General features: G+C 48.8%; 2 protein-coding genes across 3 annotated transcripts in view; one reads left to right on the top strand and one right to left on the bottom strand.

The window, feature by feature from the left end:
• Window positions 1-9,815: 9,815 nt before the first annotated feature.
• On the bottom strand, window positions 9,816-17,689 carry LRRC14 (leucine rich repeat containing 14). Of its 2 annotated transcripts, none has more exons than XM_054019811.1 (4): window positions 17,613-17,689; window positions 13,783-14,134; window positions 11,029-11,670; window positions 9,816-10,586 (listed from the first exon to the last, which is right to left on the bottom strand). In XM_054019811.1, the coding sequence occupies exons 2-4, from the start codon at window positions 14,103-14,105 to the stop codon at window positions 10,016-10,018; spliced, it is 1,536 nt and encodes a 511-aa protein (XP_053875786.1). In that variant the 5' UTR covers window positions 14,106-14,134; window positions 17,613-17,689; the 3' UTR covers window positions 9,816-10,015. The 2 variants fall into 2 exon arrangements, with proteins under 2 accessions (XP_053875786.1, XP_053875787.1); XM_054019812.1 differs by having other exon boundaries at window positions 11,029-11,667.
• A 194-nt stretch (window positions 17,690-17,883) lies between these two features.
• The window catches only part of RECQL4 (RecQ like helicase 4), a 39,415-nt gene continuing 33,242 nt past the window's right edge, over window positions 17,884-24,056 (top strand). The window contains exons 1-3 of the mRNA XM_054017039.1: window positions 17,884-17,920; window positions 20,031-20,154; window positions 22,844-22,877. Of these exons, the coding sequence (XP_053873014.1) occupies window positions 20,071-20,154; window positions 22,844-22,877 (118 nt within the window). The 5' untranslated portion in view covers window positions 17,884-17,920; window positions 20,031-20,070. The remainder of the gene's footprint in view (window positions 17,921-20,030; window positions 20,155-22,843; window positions 22,878-24,056) is intronic.

The following is a 24,056-nucleotide window of genomic DNA, read 5'->3' as shown; positions in this document are numbered from 1 at the left end:
CTTGCAACTCCTTGTTCCCAAGCCCAACAGTATTGCAAAATGCTTCTCTCTATTGCTGGCTAGCAGTGCTGCGCCACGGGGGTGGACATGGGTCGCAGGGTCGACAGGTGTCCCGCTCACTCATTTGCCATAGTTTTCTTGGTTAAAATCTGTTAAATGGAAGCAGTGACCTTAACTTCCCCAAAGCAGAGACCTGCTAGCCAACGTGGCCGCCTTGCAGAAGAAATCATGCTAATGCTCATCACTTATTAGACTGTGACTCTCTGGGGCCTTGATGGCAACGGCCCATTTGGGTTTCCTGCCTGTACTCAGCTGGCAAGCAGGGTGTATGAACTGGATTTCACTGTTCCGGCTCGAGGGGACAATTCTTGGAGGACTGTTGCTCAAAAGGGCAGACAGGTGGCTGAAGTCCCATGAGAGAGACTGACGGCCTTTTGGTGACCTCTGGAAAGACTCAGGTCATTGATGGGACGTACAACTTTTGTGATGGGGCAGGGCATGAAGGGGTATTGATGCAACCTGCAGAGCAGCTGTAGCGGGCTCTGTCTCACATCTACCTGAAATGCCCCAGCTGAAGGAGGGGATAGGAACAGAAAAGGGAGAAAGCAGGCTGCAGTGGCCTGCCCTGGTAGGGCAGGAGCTCTCTGCTGTGCCTGGAAGGAAGCAGATCCCAGGGGCCTGAGAACTAGAGCCAGCCTGGAAGAGAAAAAAGGCAGGTTGAGGTTACAGACTGTCCCTCTATTTGGTGAGTGGGCAGCCTGGCTAGGTCTCCCCTGGAGCTGGGGTGGTGGTGGATGGCCCCAACTCCAGCCTGTTGGGAGTCCTGGGGTGGGGGAGTTTCACCCCAAAGCAAATGGCTCTCCAGTATCACAGCCTTAACTCCCGGGAATGTGAGGTTCAGGTCAGCAATGCTCCTACCGAGCATCTTGCTTGGCAAGAGAAACTCTAAAATGGATAAAAACAAGGGGGAGGGGGTGGTGGAATTGACACATTAGCAAGTAGCCAGATAACTCCTGGAAAGTGACTGTTTTCCAGAGCTTTACAGGGTCAGGTGCCAGATGGATGGTTGGGAGACTTTTCCCCCAGCGAGGCTGGGCAGGGAGCGCTGACTTGTTCTGCCTCCTCGATTGCTGAGCTCAAGAATGGACACACTGGGTCAGACCAAAGGTCCATGTAGCCCAGTATCCCATCTTCCGACAGCGGCCAGTGCCCCACAAGGAACGAACAGAACAGGGAATCATCAAGTGATCCATCCCGTCGCTCATTCCCAGCTTCTGGCAAACAGAGACTAGGGCCACCATCCCTGCCCATCCTGACTAATAGCCATTGATGGACCTATCCTCCATGAATGTATCTAGTTCTTTTTTGAACCCTGTTATAGCCTTGGGCTTCACAACATCCTCTGGCAAGGAGTTCCGCAGGTTGATTGTGCGTTGTGTGAAGAAATATTTCTTTTTGTTTGTTTTAAACCTAATGCCTATTAATTTCATTTGGTGACCCCGAGTTCTTGTGTTATGAGAAAGTAAATATGGAAGTGTTATTTACTCTTTCTCCACACCAGTCATGATTTTATAGACCTCTATCATATCCCCCCTTAGTTGTCTCTTTTCCAAGCTGAAAAGTCCCAATCTTATTAATATCTCCTCATATGGAAGCCGTTCCATACCCCTCATCATTTTTGTTGCCTTTTCTGAACCTTTTTCAATTCCAATATATCTTTTTTGAGATGGGGCGACCACATCTACACGCAGTATCAAATAGGGCGTACGATGGATCTATATAGAGTCAATATGATATTTTCTGTCTGATTATCTATCCCTTTCTTAATGATTCCCAACACTCTGTTGGCTTTTTTGACTGCTGCTGCATATTGAGTGGATGTTTTTAGAGAACTATTGACAATGACGCCAAGATCTCTCTCTGGAGTGGTAACAGCTAATTTAGACCCCATCATTTTATATGTATAGTTGGGATTATGTTTTCCAATGTGCATTACTTTGCATTTATCAACATTCAATTTCATCTGCCATTTTGTTGCCCAGTCACCCAGTTTTGTGAGATCCTTTTGTAGCTCGGCAGTCTGCTTGGGACTTAACTAACTTGAGTAGTTTTATATCATCTGCAAATTTTGCCACCTCACTGTTTACCCCTTTTTCCAGACCATTCATGAATATGTTAAATAGGACTGGGCCCAGAACAGACCCCTGGGGGACACCACTATTTACCTCTCTCTATTCTGAAAACTAACCACTTATTCCTACCCTTTGTTTCCTATCTTTTAACCAGTTACCAATCCACAAGAGGACCTTCCCTCTTATCCCGTGACTGCTTACTTTGCTTAAGAGCCTTTGGTGAGGGATCTTGTCAAAAGTTTTCTGAAAATCTAAGTACACTGTATCCATTGAATCCCCCTTGTCCACATGCTTGTTGACCCCCTCAAAGAATTCTAGTAGATTGGTGAGGCACAATTTCCCTTTACAAAAACCATGTTGACTCTTCCCCAATATACTATGTTCATCTATGTGTCTGACAATTTTGTTCTTTACTATAGTTTCAACCGGTTTGCCCACTACTGAAGTCAGGTTTACCAGCCTGTAATTGCCGGGGTCATCTCTGTAGCCCTTTTAAAAAATTGGCGTCACATTAGCTGTCCTCCAGTCATTTGGTACAGAAGCTGATTTAAATGATAGGTTACAGACTACAGTTAGTAGTCCTGCAATTTCACATCTGAGTTCCTTCAGAACTCTTGGGTAAATATCACCTGGTCCAAGTGACTTATTACTGTTTAAGACTAACAGATTTATTTGGGCATAAGCTTTCGTGGGTAAAAACCTCACTTCTTCAGATGCAGGTTTTTACCCATGAAAGCTTATGCCCAAATAAATCTGTTAGTCTTTAAGGTGCCACCAGATTCCTTGTTGTTTTTGTAGATACAGACTAACACGGCTACCCCCTGCTACTTATCACTGTTTAGTTTATCCATTTGTTCCAAAACTTCCTCTAATGACACCTCAATCTGGGACAGTGCCTCAGATTTGTCATCTAAAAAAAGCAAACTCCATGAGCAAACAGACACTGCTTCCAGATTCAAACGTTAGTCAGGCATCAAGCCAGGTAGCCCGGTCGGCCAGTCATGCACAGCTACGGATATAGTGAATGACTCACTCATTGGAGGGGTCTGTGCTGCTGAGGGGATAGATCAGGAGGTGGGGGGGAATGTTAGATCACTATATGGGTAAAGAGGCACAATCCTCTAGCACAGTGGTTCTCAACCTGTGGGCTGCTTGCAGCCCAATCAGCACACAGCTACAGCCCATGTGACATGCTCAGAGCCATACAGGTAGTATATACGTTGTGTGGATGTAGCCACATAACACAGAGAGCTGCATACGTGGCCCACAATGGTAAATAGGGTGAGAACTGCTGCCCTAGAAGCTCATGATCCAGCCGATGGTAGTTGCCCTTACCAACATGGAAAGAGGACAGCCAAGGAAAGCCACATTGATATGCTCCAGTTTCCCCAGCTGTCACATGAGAACAGTGCTATGGCTGTAACTCACAAGACAAGTTAAAAGACTAAAGTAAATAGCGTTTGTAAAGCACGGCGAGATCCAGCGATGTAAGGTGCCAAGGCAGCCCAAACCATTAGTATTTGCCCCTCCTCCCCCGGGGGGTATTTTCAGCCAGGCTCTATAGGGCATCAAAAAAGGACCACTTATTGTCCAGGAATTAAGTGGTGTTTTTTCTAAGGTGGATTGCAGGCTTCTAGTGGCGAATACAGAACAGGGCCAGGTACATTTCTGCAGGGGTTTCATTAAAATCTCTTGGTGGAATCCAGAGAGGGGGGATAGCTCAGACTATAGGGGAAAAAAAGTCCCAGTGACAAGAACTACACCCCAGTTGTTATCTACTAGCTAACTCCAGTGCAAGAGCAGTTCACGTTAATACATGGATGCTCTGGTTACTCATGCTGTATGCTAGAATGACCACACTGGCTCTCTAGCAAAAGAGGCTTTAGGAGGCCAATGCAAATGCCGAAATAGAAAAGTTTTATTACCATCTCTTCTACAGTAATAATGTGCTCCATGTGGACTTCAAGAAAGTGGCATATAGTTTAATTCATATCAGAGGGAGACTGCCTAGTGGAAAGCTGCAAGATCGGTTCCAAGCGTAAGGGAATCGGTCACCTAAATTTTGCTTGAAATGAACTAGCTCTCCCCTGTGTGACAGAAATTGGAGAGGATTAAAACGACTGAATCTTATACATAATGGAAACCCTGTCGGATCGATTGGACTGTATTTCTGAACCAGGTTATCATTCCAGGTTAGATCATTTTAAATACATTCATTTAAAGGCTGGACTAAAGGTTTAATGCATTTTGTCTTTCCTTGCACTCATTCAGGAGAATGAACCGACACTGGATGTTGCTCTGTAGATTATTCTGAGATTAGATTTATGCCTTTTATCATGAATAACGTTGAACTGCATGCACTGGTTTTGTGTATCACTGTGGCAGACATCCCTGAACTGCTTGCTCAAGATTAGTCATAGTAAATAGCATATCACTTTCTAAACCCAATGTGCAGCCTTCTTCACGGCCTGGCAAGAGCCAGGGGATGACATGGCCATGTCTAGGCCCCAACGTACTGAAAGTGGCTAAGCATTGCTCAGGCTAGTGCCCTCAGAATCTCAGCTAATTTACAAGATCAGTAAGTTCACGTTATCCTCAATTCTAGACCCTGAGAAGTGACTTGGAGGTTTTGGACCATACTAATCCACAGCACCGAGGAGAATTAGAAAAACAAGTCCGGCATTTAATGAGTTTGGCTGAACTGGATAAGAAAGAGAGGATCTCTGTCCAACTCCCCCCCTATAATTCTCCAGGACAATAGTGAGCGACAACGCTTTCAACCAATGACACACAAGTTAGAAGCTATTACATCATCTGAACATACTCATTGGCTGACCATGTCCCAAAAGTGAGACAACTGTTGGCAGCTTCTGCCTTATGGAAGCTAACCCTTTCAGGGGAGTCAGGTCGAGCACGGGGTGTTAATATCAGTACAGCTTTGCTTTGGACAGCAAACTTTCCCTTTGCTGTGGATTAACAAGTCCCAAAGAAATTGCTCTTCAGACTGTTCTCCACGGCAATCCAGTTTGGTCTCATGATCATGACTGCAACTTACAGGCACAGCCCCCAAACATCCTCTGAGCATCATGGAGCAGGGTATGCTTTGCTGTTTGGTTTTGAATGGCTACAGCATGCTGCTGTTTGAATGTTTGGTCCCTTAGACTAAGACTTGAAATAGGAGCTTGCCTGGTTTCTCTAGCAATGATTTACGGATGTGAGGAAACTCTCTTTTACCCTGACCCACCTGTTTGAGATGCAAAGGGCTAGTTCCCTCCTACCATTTCAATGGTTGGCGAAATTGGCTATTGTAGACTTCGCTCGCAGCTGGAAACATGGCAGTCCCCTTTCCAAGGACACACAAAACCAAGATCCTGCTGAGTTTTCACAGTGCTTTCTCCAAGCGTTGAAACACCAGTGTACTGATCAAATTCCACCTCCTGCAATTACTTTCTGCCTCCCTGAATCCCCTCCTCTGATTTAAACAGACACAGCATTCTTCGCTTGTGTCCTAACGGGTTGTTGCACTGTTGAATGGCTGGTGTGTTTCACCCCAGAGGTGGCTGCATGTCATCAACAGATGAGATAATCTCTCGTACGTAGCTGGTAAAACACTGTTAGATCCTTCTAACTGTGAGGGTGCTGTACAAATGCAAGATCATTTCCAAAAATAAACACTGATTGAACCATCAGTAGCCACCACTGCACTCGGCTAGAGTGAGAGGCTTATAGTAGTCCATGATGGGAAGGGAATTAAAAAGATTTAATCGCTGTAGCAGAGTCTAGTACAATTGATGTGCACAGCCACAAAACAGAGTGCCTGCTCCATGCATCTGAAATAGACATGATGAAAAGACAGACCAGAGGGGACAGGGAAGATTGCTAGGCAAGAGAGTGAGCTTAATCTCTTAAGAGCAGGCGTGAGGACAGGGACAGAGGGGGCTGCAGAGATGATGAGTGACTGGAGGTGCCCAAGGATGTCAGATGTGAGGAGAGTCAATAATGGGGACTGTTCTAGGCTTAGGGGGCAGCATAAAAGCACGTGGAGAAGTAAGCAGGAGGAGATGAAGGAGGGAGAGGTGGGCAAGGCCAAGGGTGGGAGAAGGAGATGGGAGCGGACATACAGGGAGGAAGACACACGTAGGATACACCTGCACCGGAGCTGGGAGCATGCATCCCAGCTCGGGTAGATAGACAGGACTAGTAGCATACCCTCAAAGGTGACTTTCCCCCCTCTGAAGGGTTAAGAGCTCTGGAGACCTCCTGGGGCTGAGGGCACACAGAAGGCCCACTGCTAGGGGAGTTAGGGAAGAGGGAGCCAGACTGTAACCCACCGACTTCAAACGCTAATCTCTTCTCACTTTATTCATCCCACACATGGTAACACTTGGACTACTGTGTCCAGCTCTGGGCACCACCCTTCAGGAAAGATGGGGATAACGTGGAGAGCAACAAAAATGATCTAAGGTTTAGAAAGGCTGAAGTATAAAGAAAGGTTAAAAAAACTGGGCCTGTTTAGTCTTGAGAAAAGCAGACTGACGGGGGACCTGGTACCAGTCTCCAGATATATTAAGGGTGGTTATAAAAAGGATGGGGATCAAGTGTTCTCCATGTCCACTGAAGGCAGGACAAGAAGCAATGGGACTAATCTGCAGCAAGGCAGATTTAGGTTAGATATTGGGAAAATCTTTCTAACCCTAAGGGGAGTGAAGCTCTAGAACAGGCTTCCAAGGGAGGTTGTTAGAATCCCCGTCATTGGAAGATTTTAAACACAGGTTGGATAAACACCCGTCAGGGATGGTCGAGGTTTACTTGGTCCTGCCACAGCGCAGGGGGCTGGACTTGATTTCCCAAGGTCCCTTCCAACCCGACATTTCTAGGATTCTAATGGCCAAAGCTCTGTTATTGAAACCAGGGCTTTGCGCTCACACGGTGTTGGTGCTAGCGGCTCCTGCAGTGAGGTCATCACTGTCAGTGCGACATTGTGCTGGTTTTCCATGTCACTAGCACAGGGGGAGGTGGTAGAAAGAGACAGGGGCTCCAAGACATAGTCTTGATTCAAACAAGTGTGTCCAGCAGCAGAGCGACCTCTGCCAAAGGGCAGCTAGTTAAATAGCTGTTCCAGTGAGAAAGTCCCCAGGTCATATGACACTATCTTGTAGAGCGCCTTTCATCTGAAGAGAGATTGGAGTATGGAGACTGTGTGAAGGGCCAGCGAGGCGGCCAGCTTTACACAGGGAGGGAAGGGGGAGTAACGCGAGATAGAATGGCCGGGTAGGGTTTGTACAAAGCATATTTTTTAAATGGATCTTGAACGCTCAAGGATCTAGTGGAGTTGTTTGAGGATGGGGTTGATAAACAGAGGATATATACAGATGTGAGTGGATTTTGGAGAGGGGCTGCATTCACTGGCTAAAGTAACAGGAGAATTTAAGCAGGGGGCAGCCCAGATAATACTGACATGGATATTGTGCTGAAGGAATGAGTTACTAGCTTTCAAAGTCCCTTAGCTGGGCAGTCTCACACAAAATTAACCCCCCATGGGGCACGATTATTCCCTCAAAGTGGCCAGAACAAAGAAGTTTATGTAAGCAAATATGCAACCATAGAGGATGGGGGAAGGAGAGCAGAGTTCAGAGTCTGATGCCAAAGTTCTGGACAGCAAAAACAAACCACAAGTGTGTGTCAAGAGGGGAAATGGAGTTGGATGGGAGGGAGGTCCTCTGGCCCAAGAGAAACAGGTGGGGCTTGAAGACTTTAAGCTGATGGGAGTTAAAATGAGGCCAGAAGTTTAATTGGTCAAGAGGGATCTTGAAGGTGTCAAGTTATGTGCAGTAGAATATAATCAGCCTGAGTTAAAGCTAGAAGGGAGTGATAAGATGACTATGCAGGTTGACAGGGCAGAAGGCCATGAAAGTAATCTTGTGGGATTTTACAGACAAGGGAAGAAAGAAGCCACTACCACACATAAGTTAGACAGGTAGCAACAAACCCACCCAGAAAGGAACTGGCTAGCCACACAGCTTGAGCGTGGAATGGTATGCAGAAGCCGAGAGCATATGGTAGATGGAAGAGATAGATTACGCCCCTCTCAGCTAATGCAGGATCGTTCCCTATTGGATGTTCAGTAGCACTTAGTAAAAGTTCTAGTTTGAGTTCCAAGCAAAGGGGCTTTCACACCAAAAGTCTGATATTCAAGGCAATAGGAGACCAGCGAATGGAGAAGAAGCCAAGAGGGATCAGCAAAAGCTGTCCCCACAGCGGTTGGAGCAAGTGGATAGATGGACCAGGGAGATGAAGTACTGGGGGTGTGCCAAGCCGGAGGAGGACAAGAGGTCTAGCGGAGAAGTGGGTCTCAGTGGAGAGAACAGGAATTAAGCCTTGGCTGTGACTAACACTACTTACTTCGGCCCGGTAACGAGGCTTTCCAAGGAGAAAGTATTCTTCAAAGGGAGAAGAAGTGAGAGTGTAGGGAAGGGGAAGGGAGACTCAGCCCCTACACCAAGCTGAAAAACTCCACATGAACAACGTAAGAACATAAGAACGGCCGTACTGGGTCAGACCAAAGGTCCATCCAGCCCGTATCCTGTCTACCGACAGTGATCAATGCCAGGTGTCCCAGAGGGAGTGAACCTAACAGGTAATGATCAAGTGATCTCTCTCCTGCCGTCCATCTCCACCCTCTGACAAACAGAGGCTAGGGACACCATTCCTTAGCCGTCCTGGCTTACCACATGCCCATGGCTGGTAAGTATACCAGGGAGCATGAATCATCTTCCGCAGGATCTAACCTCTCATTTAAAAAAAGAAAACGTTTCTAGTTGTGAAGAAGCTTTCTGCGTACCAGGGGAGTGTAAACAGTCAGTCTACATACCACTCCAATGCCTCTGCTGTTACTCAGATCTTCCACGCACCTGCAGCTGAGTGAAAACCGACAGGGGTGTTGTCAGTCTCACCACTACTATAAGTTTCAGAGTAACAGCCGTGTTAGTCTGTATCCGCAAAAAGAAGAACAGGAGAACTTGTGGCACCTTAGAGTAGTCTCTAAGGTGCCACAAGTACTCCTGTACCACTACTATACTCTGCAAGCAGCTGTGAAATGGATAAGAACTGAGCCAATTTTATTTTGTTACATCTTAGGAAAGCTCCCTGCAACAGCAGAGATGGAGGAAATATTCAGTTCACAGGAGGACTCCAAAGTGAAGGCTGGGGGAAGGACAGAGTAGCACAAGACACCCCACTTGCAGCAGCCATACAGCCGAGCAGGAGTAGAGTAGAGCTGTCCCTAAATATAGGTCTCCCCACCTTTCACATCTGTCTGGCTAGTGGGTTTAGTGCTCTGGCTACGACGTGACTGGTAACATTTCAGAGCCCTACGCACCCGTGAGAGAGAATGATGGGATACATTAGAAGAGAAGTGGAGCGAGGGGTTTTCAGATGAGGTAATCCATGCAGAGAAAGACGAGCAGACTGCTCAGAAGCTAGGAATGGATCGGTGTTTTTAGAAGGGGCCTTCTAATTGTTGGGCTGCTGCATTTGTACTGTGGCTAGTACACTTTGCTAAGAATTCTGCAGGGCGACACTAAAGTCATGGAAGGGGCATGGAACAACCTACATGGGCACAGTAAGACAGGAGAGCAACGGCACTATCTGGGATACGCCAGGGATAAAGAGGCATAGAGCCTGGCAGCTTTAACGTCAGCTTTACTGAACGGAGAAGGGGAGAAGAGAACTTCCATTTGAATTCATGCACTACACAGATGCGGTTAATAAAAGTGTAGAAACGTGTTGTTGCTGCGTCCGCTGACCCGTTCAACTTTGAAGGGGCATTAAAAATGCTCAGCCTGATCAGTTTGTTTTCTCCTTGGTTGTGCATTCCTGGCGAGCTACAAATTAAAATAATCTAAGGTATTGTGCCTGCATAAGTTCGTGGTCCAGACGGCGTCGGCCCTGCTTGCAGTCAGCAGCATCTGCTGCAGCTCGGCGCTCACCCTGGAAAACTTCTCTTCATCCACAGAACCATTCAAGAGGTTAGAGGAGGTGGGGGGCCAGGGCAGGTTCTCACTGTAGCAGTCCACAGGGTAGGGGTAAATGACGAGCTGCAAGTACAATAGGCCCATGGTCCTCTGCAGCAAGTTCTTCAGCCCCCGCGTAGAGAGGGGGTTGCCAAACACCCCCAGGTAGCGAAGTTGAGAGCAGCGGCACAGGGCGGGGAGAAGCGATTCCAGATGGATATCCATCAGGCGGCACTCCATGATGTCCAGGTGGAGAAGGGATGAGGAGGCCTCTTCTAGGAGATGCTGGAAGGGCTGGAGAAGCGAGTCAGACAAGTTGTTGCCGCTGAGGTCCAGCTTCTTCAGGGTGGGGGTGTGAAGGCTTTGCGAAAGGTAGGCGAGGTCATTGGGGAGCAGGTAGCAGAAGGCCAGCTCCAGGCTTTCCAAGGGACCCTGCAAATCGCTGGTGGGAAGAAAGATTGTAAGCGTAAGTTCCATTTTAGATAACTACTGTAGCTCGCAGAGGACAGAAATCAAAATGGTTGGAAAAGGCCACACCACCAAGTAGCTCAGGGCCAAATCAAGACCAACATTAAAGCTGCAGATTCGTACGGTGACGAACATCCCTAATGCTAGTTATAAAGTCTGGATGCTTGGAGAATTGCACGATGGGACCTGCAGTGCACTGGCCAAACTTTCACGTTAAAGGAGGCTGCAGAATACAGGTCCCAACATGCAAAGAAACTTCTCTGATCAAGATGGAGCATTGCATGATGGGACCTGTAGTCTCCATGGGTCACAAAAGAAGAGCTGCAACCTGGTCTATTACACAGAGTCACTCACACTCCTGTCAATTGGCCAGTGCAGCCCTCAGCTGGGCCCCCTCGGCCCTACAAACAGCTTACCCCAGCAGTTGCCTTAGCTTTCCGGAAAGCCTGGAGGAGCCCAAATTCAGCTCCTTGAGACAGGACAATCTACTGAGCTGAGTGGCGAAGTAGTGGAGGCTTCCTTCCATCCCCGCTGAGAGCCGTCTCACATCAATGTTGCTGTAGGGCAGCTTCAGGCTGACCAGGTTGGTGAATTTTGCCATGTGCGGGAGAATCACCCTCAGGCCAGACAGCCCCAGGTTATTGAATCTCAGATCCACCTGCCGAACACCGGTGGGATCCAGGAACTCCAGGAGCCCCACGGTACTTGCAATGGGCAGCTCCTCAGCCCGGAAGTCCCGGCACTTCAGCCGCAGCATGCTGTTGGCGTTGTTCTGCAAGGCATCTTTAAGGACTCCATAAGAGGTGCTGTTCACAAAGAGATCCACGTGGACTTCCACAGAAACAGGCTGTGGCGGCGGCAGAGCCACCGCGCTGCTGTAGGGGCCCTTCCTCCGCTTCGAGGTGCGCTTGGTGCACTTGCTCTGGTGTTTGGAAACGTCAATGCACGCTTTCGCCAGGGTCACAGTCCTGGACCAGAGGCTCATGCTTTCTGGGCCCTGGTCTATTCCATCATCCTGAAGCCCCGTCATGTCCAGAACCTGCAGGCGCTGCCTCCTGCTGGGGAAGACAAGAAAAAAGGAGCAAAATAATGAGAGACTGAAAAGACCTACTTCATTCACCCAGCTACTGCAGGATCGTTCCCCACACAGGGCCGTATGGTCACTCTCGCAGTGGCTTGGGAACCAGAACCCAGTGGGGGGAGGAAGAGGTGTTAGTATCAATTACTGGCTTGAACAGACTCGCTCTCACTCCAGGACTGGGGCCTCATCTCCCTTCTCATGGCAGCTGTAAAGACTGAACCACTTGTGTTGCTCAGATGATGTGACACGCAGCCTAAGGATTAGCTCTTTGGTTTAACAGTTCTAGTCGCACGGCCTGTGGCTCTGCCTAGCTTTAGTCTTTTGTTCATACTAGAACAGAGGAACCAAGTGATCTTACTGCAACCCTTAGCCTTCCCCACCCCATCTCCCACCACTGTCTCTAAAATAAGAGTGACACTATTCAGTGCCAATAAGATTTAGAGCATCTCAGGCGTAGATCTCAAAGCTTTCTGAAGCTAAGTATCACTGTCCCTGTTCCACAGAGGGGGAAAGCCCATGGTCACAAAGCAGGGACTAGAATCCAGGTCTCCTAATTTCTGCTCAAACCCCTATCCCGTGAACCTCACTGCCTTCCCTGGCAGGGATTTTGTTTTACAGAAAAAATAAAATGCATCTTGTGCTTTTGGGCACTGCATAATGATTAAGATAGGCTGAGATTTAAGACCGTTCTCTCCATTTCCAAAGGGAAGAGAGCAATGCTCATGGATGGATAAAACCAGTGGCCAACCAGCAGGAATTACTCCCACCTCCCAAAGCTGCTTATGGCCTGTCACTTGACAAATGGAAGTTGTTTAATGCTGCAGACAGGCTGGTAGTGCCACACTGCAGAGAAACCACATGCATAACAGCCGAAGAGCCTGCCTCCAAAGTGCAGTCTGCAGCACAATCACATGCAAGGAGCCAGAGGAGGCATTTACCAAGCAGCTGCTACCTGAGAGTCATCCCATTCTGCTGCAATTTGAGGAAACTGAAATTGGATGCCCGGTTTAACATGGTAAGATACCTGGAACATTTGGTCCACCCAGATTGAAGTCAGCACCCAGCACCTCCGATCAGCGGTTCTTCCTCCAGAGGGACACAGCGCAATTTCAATTTGAACTACAAGCCCAAATATGGAAACCACCATATTTTCTTGTCACACAACCAAGAACAAAAGCAAAGCTTGTCCCAGCCCTACTGGATCATCACTGCAGGATGTACAAAGGGCCAGAGGCCCCAGGTCAATAACATTTAACCTATTAGTGCAGTGTTTCTCTAACTGGGGGTCCCGACGCAAAAGGGGGTCACAAGGCTATTATCGGGGTGTCACGAGATCACAAAAAATATTGTGGTAACCTTTAGATCCTTTGCTAGGGTTACCATATTTCAAGTTCCCAAATACAGGAGACTGCCGGGGGAGGGGTACAACAGCCTTGGCTCTCCAGCCGCCCAGCTCTGAAGGCAGCACAGAAGTAAGGGTGGCAATACCAAATCACGGACATTTGTTCATATTTCAAAAATGAAAACTGAACGTGGAGGATGATTTAAGGGTTTGCCTTAGTTCCCTGGAGCTGCGATTGAAAAAAAAATTGTGCGCTTCAAAACAGCAGCACCCCTTGCATGAAGTGTCCAGATACTTGTTTGTATATAGTTGCGTATAAAGCCACAATCCTTGGACAATGTTATCATTATTGCCACAATCACTGAAAGAGGCTTCCAGCTCCCCAAGCTGTATCCTGTTGTCTATTTTTTTTTACCCAGAAAATGTGTATCTTAAATATCCACGTATTTATTCCTGAAAACTGTTGCTTTACACTTTTTGAGAGGCTTCAGTGCCTTTGGCTGCAGGGATAACGATTCCATGCTTCATTTACTGCTCCTGAGGACGTACAGAATTTTTGCTATCACTTTTGGGGAAGTGAGGTCATCACAGCCTCATAGTTTCAAAGGGTGGCCCAGCAACAAAAGTTTGCGAAGCCCAGTGTTCGTGTGTTCCCGTAAGTCTCCCCCCCCACCGCCTCCCAGTACGGTTTAGTCTCATCAGCACGTGACCCTTGTGGTAGGTAACGAGCTGTACGCTGACAGGTACCTTTGGCTGTGGAATCGGTCTTCGAGAGCCTCATTCAGGTAGGTCACCACTCCCAGGATGACAGTCTGCACACATAGCTTGTTGGGCTTTTCCTGGAGCAGAGCCCGGTCACAGTGCTGACACTTCCGCAAAAGCTTCTGGAAACTGAGTACCGGGAAAGGCCATGTCTGCACCAGATCTTGCAGCACGAGGGTCCTCTTGTCCATGAAAGCTGCCTTGAACAAGACTGGATACAACTCCTTTGGGATGAACTCCAAGGCACCGCGCACCGTGGAGTGGTGGGAAACCACCTTCTGTGCACAGAGGAACACGAGGGAGTGCATGGCTGCAGGGAGGCAGCTTCACAGAACCACTGGAAGAGAAGAGAAACACCTAATGATATACCTACCCGCAGGACACACTGCAACATTCCTGATGAGATCCCTGACTTTCACCAGGAATTAACCAGGTTTTGCCTTGTTCCCTGCAGCTGCTGCTGAGTGGGCAGGAGAGACATACCCCATCCTCATCTCACCTGTTCTGCTGCTTCTGCTCTCCGAGAGCCAGCCACACAGAGAAAGAACAGAGCTGGGAACCCTGGGTAGAAGGCCAGCACACCTGCCTGCCCGGCAACTTCAGGTAGGAAAGATCCCACCTGCCTCCAGTGCTCCGCCGACATTCTTACAACAGGAGGGGGCTAGAAATCAGAGGGGGACCCCCAGAACTGCAGAAATTTAACCCTGTGGTTCCAATTTGCTAAACTGTTTACAAGCCCCCAGCGTACTGTTGGTCCTTGATTTTACAAGGCCAGCCAGGGTGCAGGCCCTCTCTGACCAACTCACAGCTCTTCTTCCCTTGCCCATGTCTCCTCCCTACACCGCATAGACCACCAAGTTCCTCCCCTTCCACCCCAATTTCTCTTCCAAGATGCCTACATGTCTCTCTACTGTTTCTTCGACCTCTAGCAGGTCATCTATAGGTCACTGCTGACCTTGAAGAGCATGGGGCCAATGTGTCTATGGTCATGGACTAAAATGGTTAGTTCTCCAATACAGCGGGCAGGCAGCAGCAACCCTCAGAGCTCTGGAACTAATAAGATCTATTCATCTTCAGACTCAGTCCCTTTTGCACACCCTGGTGGGAATGGTCTTGCCTACAGCCTGCAGGTAGCAAAGAGCTGATTAGCACAACAACTCTTATATTAAGTTTCACCAGAAAGCTCAGAACCAAGATGCCCCCCACTTAACATAAATGGAACCAGAAACTGTGGCGCAATCCCATGGCTCTCAGTAGCCATTAGATCTTGAGCCAACACACAACAGTCACTGTTCCCAGAGATACTGCAGCTCGGGGCAGTAAGGCTCAGTCCAACAGACCCAACACCTTAGCTGGCTCTGCTAGGAGTCCTGGAGAAAGATGGAGTGCTCGATATGTTAGGAATTGTGCATTAATAGTTTCTCTCCCCTAGGGCTCCTTGGTCTTCAGTCAAACTCATCTTAGTTGTCAAGATGGGAAGCACTATGTACGTGAGGTCAGATCCAAAAAGCACAGCCACTGCCCTAACACAATCATCCTAAAGCTGAACTAAGTACCCCTTCCTCCCTATTTATCCCCATTTGTATCTGATCACTCTGCCCCCATCCCCTCTGCTTTGCTAATAACATCTGCCTCAGCCACCTGTTTGTCCACGTCTCCCACAACCATCTTTGTGCTTCCTTCTATACAACCTCATGCTTGGAGCTCGGTTCCTGAACCGGTCCATAATACCACTGCCCTTTCCTCCTCCAAATCCACTTCTAGTTAGCGGATCACTGGGGATTGCGGATATTACACATACGGATATAAATACATTATCAGAATGATGGTGGTTGAGCACTAGCTAGTCTATGCAAGCACAACAAGGAGTCTGGTGGCACCTTAAAGACTAACAGATTTATTTGGGCATAAGCTTTCGTGAATAAAAAACCCTCACTTCTTCGGAAGTGAGGTTTTTACTCACGAAAGCTTATGCCCAAATAAATTTGTTAGTCCTTAAGGTGCCACCAGACTCCTTGTTGTTTTCGTAGATACAGACTAACACGGCTACCCCCTGATACTTGACTCTATGTAAGCATGTGAGCCGTTCTACTATATTTTACCCACTTGTTGCATCTTGTCTTTAATTACTTAGTAGGGGTGGTCTCTCGCCACGTGTGTGTAACAACACCTAGCACAACATACCTTGATTGTGATTAGGGTTTTTGGATGCTACTATAATATAAATAAATGCTACAACAGCCAATACGTCCAGCCCACCTGTGATTGAATCCGGGATTGTGTTAGCCACCTACTATGGATTAAACAGCACGTAAATTAGGGATACTGGCCACTCTTTGCACAGACTGCTGAGAAGTCAGCCAGCACTGGCAGATTACCACTTGGCCCCCACCTTCATGCTGGTTTGCTCCTCCCCCTTCTCTCCTTAGGCTGATCCTGACAGAAATCAAGGAAGTTAGATCAGGGGTTAGAGTAGATGACCCTTGTGATCCCTTCTAACCCTATGATTCTAAGGGGGATGGGACAGCGACCCCTCCTGGCCTGTTAGCAGCCTTGTTCCACCTATTCAGTCAAACAATCTGGCCATCAGAGGGTTTCAGCCACAGAATCTGGGGGTTCAAGTAGTGAAAGACCAAACATAGTGCAAGAATCATTCTAGTACAGTACACTCTTCCAAACCAACTAGCTCCATTACCATGAGCACAGCCCCCATCCCACAATGCGGCCCACCCATGCCTCATCCCACTGAACTTGACCATAACATCACTGTGTGATCCAGCCAACTGTGGCACCAAATCCTGGCCATCTCCCATGCCACTGAGGCTGGTCAGTGGCACACACATGGGGAAATTAAACAACGATAACCTCATGACCCATGTAGCGCTCCCATAACCGCTTCCCCTTTCTCCCTCTATTTCCCACCCAATACCAAAGAAGAAGGGCAGAGAGGGATAGCTAGACCAGGAGATGCTGGGATTCAGCCAGTCACCTTTGGAGCAGACTGGACTACAACCTACTGACCAACAAGAGGGGGGGGCTCTTACAAGCTGCTGACATCCAGAAATGATGCTTTAGCATCCGCAGAACCAGCCCCGACTCCCCTGCAGGGGAACCTGTTCTTCTGGGCCCGGTTCTGCTGGAAGCGATCGAGGAAGCTGCTAGCAGGAGACATCTCCAATGGGGGGGTGAGCGGGGCAACAGATATCACAAAGCCACAGCCCTGGGGGGGGTGGGGGGGGCAGAGGGGAACAGAACCTGCAGCCCCTTTTCCAGAGACGTTTGGGGAAAGAGCAACAGGGGAGGACAAAAGCCCCACAGCAGGGTTAGGGGAACGGACAGCTGCGGGGGGAGGAGGGGGAAGTCATGCCCTCGTTTACACACTACTGCCTGGGAGGGGCTCAGTCCCCCCCCAAGGAGGGGGTCACCCCCCCTTACACACTACTGCCTGGGAGGGGCTCAGTCCCCCCCCAAGGAGGGGGTCACCCCCCCCTTACACACTACTGCTTGGAAGGGGCTCAGTCCCCCCAAGGAGGGGGTCAAACCCCTCTCCCCATTTCACCCCTGCCCCCCAGACAGCTCATGTCCCCCCTACTCCAGAGCCCCCCCCAACTTGCCTCAGAGGGTTCACGCCCCTCCCCCCCAGGGGGGGTTCACGCCCCTCCCCCCCAGGGGGGGTTCACGCCCCAGGCCCCGGCGCTCGGGGGGGGGGGGTCACGCCTCAGACCTCTCCCCCCCACGGGGGGTTCACGCCCCTCCCCCAACTCGGCCGTGGTTGAGGCCCCGCCCCCAGCCGCGAGGAGGCCCCCGGCACTTACCGTCTCCCCACCGGCCAGGCCGCGCGCGCTCCCTCCGTCTCCCCCCTCCCGCTCCGAACCCCCGGAGCCGCTCCGGGCTCCGCAGGCCCCGCCCCGCCTGAGGCCACCGCACTTCCGGGTGTGCGCGGTGACGCAGAGGCGTGCCCAGTAACGACGTTTTCCGGAATGGAGAGGCGGGTCCTTGCGTTGCCTTGGAGATGGGGGCTGTGATTGGGCAGCTGGCGCCGTCGCCCCGCTGCGGCCGCTCCTATTGGCGGGCGCTCCGGGCAGGCGGGAGGTTTGTGCGGGAGCCCGCCGGAGCGCTGCGGGTGAGTCCGGGGCCTTTTAGCTTCATTGCCCGCTGGGCTGTGGCACCGCGCCCGGACGCCTGGGTTCCTTCTATCGCGGGGGCGGCATGTGCCTAGGTTCCTCTGGGCTTTGGGGTGGGCGCCTCAGGCGGGGGCCGAGCCCGGACGCCTGGGTTCCTCTCAGGCCGGGGATGGTCCCGGACGCCTGGGTTCCTCTCAGGCCGGGGATGGTCCCGGACGCCTGGGTTCCTCTCAGGCCGGGGATGGTCCCGGACGCCTGGGTTCCTCTCAGGCGGGGGCCGAGCCCGGACGCCTGGGTTCCTCTCAGGCGGGGCATGGTCCCGGTTCTCTCGCCAGCTCTGCCACCGACTCACCCTGGTGAAGTCTCTCCCTCTGTGCCTCAGTTTCCCCTCTGGGAGATATGAGGAAGCTCAGGGGCTTTGTGGAACAATACTTGTAAAATTCCTTTCCAAATACCTGGAAAGTGGATTTCCGTAGGGAATACCTTGGGGTGTGTGTGTGCAAATTCTCCCTCTCTTAAGCCAAGAGAGACCCCCTGTACACTAGTGACTTGCTTCTGGAAACTCCAGATCAGAGACCTCTGGATCTGTACAAGAGGGTGGACGGGACTTGTCATGAGGATGCTCCTTCTGAGTTGAAGCTATGATAAGTCAGATATCAGGAATGGCAATATACAAAAACCTGTAGGAGAACACTTCAACCTCCCTGGCCACACAATAGCAGATGTCAAGGTAGCCATCTTACAGCAAAAAAACTTCAGGACCAGACTCCAAAGAGAAACTACTGTGAATGGCTATCCAACTACAGAAGCAGTTTCTCCTCCCTTGGTGTTCAGACCTCAACTGGTAGCAGAGCACCTCACCCTCCCTGATTGAACTAACCTCGTTATCTCCACACTGATTTATACCTGCCTCTGGAAATTTCCATTACTTGCATCTGAAGAAGTGAGGTTCTTACCCACGAAAGCTTATGCTCCCAATACTTCTGTTAGTCTCAAAGGTGCCACAGGACCCTCTGTTGCTTTTTGTAAACAAAAGACTCCCTAGGGAGGAGGAGTGAAGTGCTTATCCTGCCAGAACCCGCATTAGAATTGCGGTGAACTCTGGTAAGCTGATCAGTACGTGTGTAGGTTCTTTTATTGTTTTAATATATTTTCTCTGTAATGCTTTTTACGGTAAGAATAAAGTAGGCTTTCTTAGAAAGCTCAGTGTGGGAACTTACAGCTGTAGCCACCCCCTCTGTTATCAGTCTCTGAAGAGAAAGCAAGCAGGTCTGTTTAGCCAGACAGTCTTTATTGCAGGGGTTCTCAAACTGGGGGTTGGGACCCCTCAGGGTCACAAGGTTATTACATGGGGGGGAGGGGTCGCGAGCTGTCAGCCTCCACCCCAATCCTGCTTCACCTCCAGTATTTATAATGGTGTTAAATATATTTAAAAGTGTTTTTAATTTATAAGCGAGGGGTCGTACTGCGAGGCTTGCTATGTGAAAGGGGTCACCAGTACATAACTTTGAGAACCACTGCTTTATTGGGAAATACACAGCAAAGGCAGGGAACTGTTCACCCTGAGAATACCCTGCTCAGGCAGCAAAGAGACAAAGAGAGGCATCAGCTGTGGAGGTAGAAGCCTGAGAGTGGGTGCCCTTGCTGAGCCACTAAGGGGAGATACTGGTGCAGTTGCTTTGAAGTGTGACAATATTGCACTCCCTTCTTGAGTGGAACATGGGAGCTCAGTTTGGGCAGGAAGCGAAGTGGTGGACTGCACTGATTTCAAACCATAGTGGGAACGTATCCAGTTGCCCCGTCTATGGAGCATAGACAGCGTGAACCACTTGAGATAGCTAGGGGGTTAGCAGCCTTGGTGGAAAGTCCCCACTACGTAGCGGTTAAAGTGCAGGTTCCTGCTAGACACCATCTGCAATGACTACAGTGGTCAGAGCCTTGGCGCTACATCACACTGACTTCCCCTGGATGTGCCTATAGATTGGTGCTCGTATGACAACTGCATAGTATTCACCAGAAAGCAGTGGGGATATCTGCCTGTTGTTAATAAAACTGCAAATGGCTGGTTCTGGAGAGGATTAATCTGAAGATCTGTGCAATATTTTACAGCTGGTGAAGTTCTTCAGAGTAGGGTCAGGCCTTCGGCGCCATGGACAGATACTATGAGGTCAAAGTCCTGCTGAAAAAATGGGAGACGACATTTCTTCAGGAGCACCAGAGGAAACCGAGCAAGGTACCCGTGCAGGGATGGGAGGGGATATGACTCAAGGAAGCAGAGGTTTAAGACTAGCCTCTCCCCCCCCGCAGAAAAGGAAAGAGAAGGGCAGGTTTAAACCTACCCATGTTCATCTGTGCTGGTGATTATGTGGTTCTGCTGCTGTCTGCACTGATTTGAGGAAAGATTAAAAGAGCTAAATCTTTAGAGTTTGGCTGAGCAACACCCTGGGGTGCCAACTGTCTGCAAGTTCAAATGCCAGGGAAGGCCAGGAATTGTTCAAGGTGATATGAAGGAGGCATAAAATGAAGAGTCTGCCATTCTGGAGCACAGCCTCCCCAGGGGATTGGAGAGATTCAAAGGTTAAAATTTACTTGGATTATGGTACTGTCTGGAGGCCCCAGTTGGAGTCAGGCTTCCATATCCATATTATCCATACATATTATCTGGGAGTGCCCCCAAGGCTCAGTCATAAAACTACATTCCGCAATCGAGGTCCCGGGCCTACCATTCCCAGGCCCACCAAAAGGAGATAAAAACAATTTGAAAATAAAATCTGTCCATCAGTCATGGAGGAATGTGCAGACCAAGGGACAGATGGGGCATGAATGTATGAATGGTAAAGTAAGGTGGCCATATAACAGTTTTTAGCCCACTGGGTCATCTTCAGTCCATTCATTATGCTTTTCCAGAATGATGGGTAAATGTCCTCCCCATAAAAAGAGCAAAAGTGGGGGAATGTAGTAGAAAGAGAGCCTGCGACATGAGGCCTTGTATCAGAAGCCTGGTGTGAGGCCTAAGGCCTGAACTAAAGTAGTGGTCAAGCTTTGCTGATATGAAGCAAAGAGGCAAAGTTAGTAGAAGTCAGGCTCTGCCTGCTTGCAAGCTCACAGAACCTGGCAAGAACATGGCTGGTATTGCAAAAACACACATTCCTAAGGAAGGCTAGGCACAGGACACTCACGCAAACACATTCCAGGAGGGTGGTACCAGAAAACCCCAATACCAAGTATGGTACAAACTGACCCCTCCTAAAGATGATGACCTTGGGATGGATAGAGATGTTTTGATCAGAGGTACAAGGTAATGGGTGGTGGTTAGCCACTTCAGAGGTTGGTAACTAACCACATCAGGGGGCAATAGGGAACTTGTTTGTATTGGTGTATAAAATGGTACCTCAGAGGGATGTCTTTGTCTGGCCTAGGGGGGAATGGAAAGTCCCACCATTCACTGAGCTGCATGCATTGCTAAGGGCATACATGTATTAGTGGTCCGGTAGAGTCTGTGGGATACTAATATCATGCTTTGTCGACAATAAACCTGGCTGGGTGCCTTTGTACTTTAATATCAGAGGGGTAGCCATGTTAGTCTGTATCCACAAAAACAACGAGAAGTCCGGTGGCATCTTAAAGACTAATAAATTTATTTGGGCATAAGCTTTCGTGGGTAAAAACCCCCTTCTTCAGATACGTGAAGAGAAGGGAGTTACCTTACAAGTACCAGTATATTTATGCTTGTGTCTGTAATTTGCACTCCATGCATCTGATGAAGTGGGTTTTTACCCCACGAAAGCTTATGCCCAAATAAATTTGTTAGTCTTTAAGGTGCCACCGGACTCCTCGTTGTTTTTGTACTTTCATGGATCTTGTGGTCATTGGGTGGTTCAGTCGACATCTGCTGTGCCGGCTGCCTGTGCAGAGCTGGGATGGCACACAGAGAGAACCACACACCCAGCCGAACATCTGACAACAGACCACGCCTGTGCTTAAAGTGAAGTACGTGCAGGGCCTTAAGTCACCATCTATTTGTTTATAACAGCCCATTCTTACACTCTGACCAACAGGGCGACATCAGTGTTCAGGGCACCACAAATGTTTTAAAAGAAAATAATTAAATGTTGGGCTGCACAGAAAGTTGGCCTTTTCCTTTTCCATGTATCTGCCAAAAAAAAAAAAAAATCGCCCTAAATTTTAAAGCAATAGGGCTTCCATTTCTCAGGCTTTAATTCCCTCTAACTGTGCCCTAATGCATGTCCTTTCAAGGAGGTTGAGGCAGTATCGTCTAGTGGTCTGGGAATTGGGAACTGCTAAGAACTAATCGTGGTTCTGCCACTGGCTCCCTTTGTTGTGTAGGGCAAGTCCCTGCATCTTTCCGTGCCTCAGTTTCCCCATCTGTAACATGAAGATAATACTTCACTATTTCTCAGGGAGTAGAGAGGTTACTGAAATGTGTGGAACAGGCTTTGTGCCTGAAAAGTGCTATGTGGTAAGAGTTATGAATGTGAATTCTATCATCATCATCTGGAGACCTGGCCTCTTACTGCACCTTTTCCTCTGAATTAGGAGCTAGGTGGGATGGTTTCACTCGCTCACTGACATGTAGACAGTGCTTTGCAGAAGGTCACATGCACCAGATGAAAGATGGAGTGAATCTCTGTCCCCAAAAGCTTGCAGCACAAAGGTTTGAGTCAGACCCATGCGGGATAAACGTGGAGGGGCTGAGAGTCATTCTAGCTGGAAAACAATGTGGAACAGAAGGGTTCTCAGGAGTCCTTGAAGCAGGGCCTAGGGCACTTGGTGCACTGGGCGGAGAGAAGGTGGTTCCAAGTGGGAGAAGAACACAAGGAGCAAGTGGGAGGGATAGAGCCTCTCTCCAAACACATCTGCACCTGGGATTAATGCCTAATAGTTTAGTATTTGTTTTACAGACTGATATGGAAGAGGCTCCGGAGGAGACAAAGAGTAAGTACGAGCTATAAACTCCCCAAACTGCACAGTTGCTTCATGGGGTGAGGGGGAGGGTGTGCCCGTGTTACTAATGAAGGATCAGCCCATGGGGAAAATCACCATTGACTGCAAAGGAGATAAGACTTTTGCTATACCTGTCCCGGGAAAGGCTCTCCTTTCCCTTGGGGTGATCGGTAAGTAGGATGGCTCCCCACCCCCATACAGCTCTGCCACAGACTTTCCCTGTGACCTTGAGTAAGTCACTTAACCTTCCTGCCTCAGTTTCCCCTTCTGTGAACTTGAGATGCTGCTGCCCTGCTTCACTGGGACCTATACTAATTTATATAAAGCACTCCGAGATCCTTGGAGGGTGCTAGACGAAAGTAAAATTATTGTTATGTATGTTGAGAGATTATAGAAAATGGGCATTTAAAGTAAAAGTTTATTTAAAGAGAAGAGAACAATGTTCAATCTTAGACTTGAAATACTGTATTTCAAAGTCTTTAATAAGACGTTAGGCCTGGAAATATTAGATTTTAATTGGCATATGTCAGTAATATTGGATTTCTCTCTCCACTCAGAAACAATAGGGAGCAGGAGAAATTCCCGAATTATTCCCATTGAAATCAGTTGTAGTTAGGGGCCCAGGCCCATAAGGCACCTCAGCTGGGCACGTGGATGATGTATGCGTCGATGGGACATGTGTGAGGGGTTGCTCAATTTCAGCACATACTACCTCATGCGTAGAAACTAAATCTTAGGGCCCAATCCTGCCAATACTTATACACATGATTAACTTTACACACGGGAGTTGTCCATTTAACTCGACCGGAAAACTCATGTGCGCAAGTTTAAGCAGGTGCATGTTTTTAAGGTCGGGCCTAAGACATGAAATACGGTAATCAAATATTGTGCTTTGATTTCTCGATCTGTTGTGAATCCCGCTGGCAGTCATTAAATGTTGTATAAATAACAATGAGGATGATTTTGGTTTTTATCAGTTCCAGCTAGTGTAAAAAATTAGCTTTCAAAAGTCAGGAAAGGGTCTTTAGACATAATTATTTATGTACAAATCTAATCCCTCCAAACTGAAATCTACAGCATCCTTGTTCTTCGGGGAATGGGTGTCTGCTTTCCTGTACGAGTACATTACTGCTTGGGTTTTCCAACAGAAATAAGACCATGGAGCATGTC

Source organism: Malaclemys terrapin, chromosome 2 (assembly GCF_027887155.1).
Source record: "Malaclemys terrapin pileata isolate rMalTer1 chromosome 2, rMalTer1.hap1, whole genome shotgun sequence".
Classification (NCBI taxonomy): domain Eukaryota; kingdom Metazoa; phylum Chordata; order Testudines; family Emydidae; genus Malaclemys; species Malaclemys terrapin.
The sequence above is the reverse complement of the archived record's forward strand: the minus strand, read 5'-3'. Positions and strand labels throughout refer to the sequence as shown.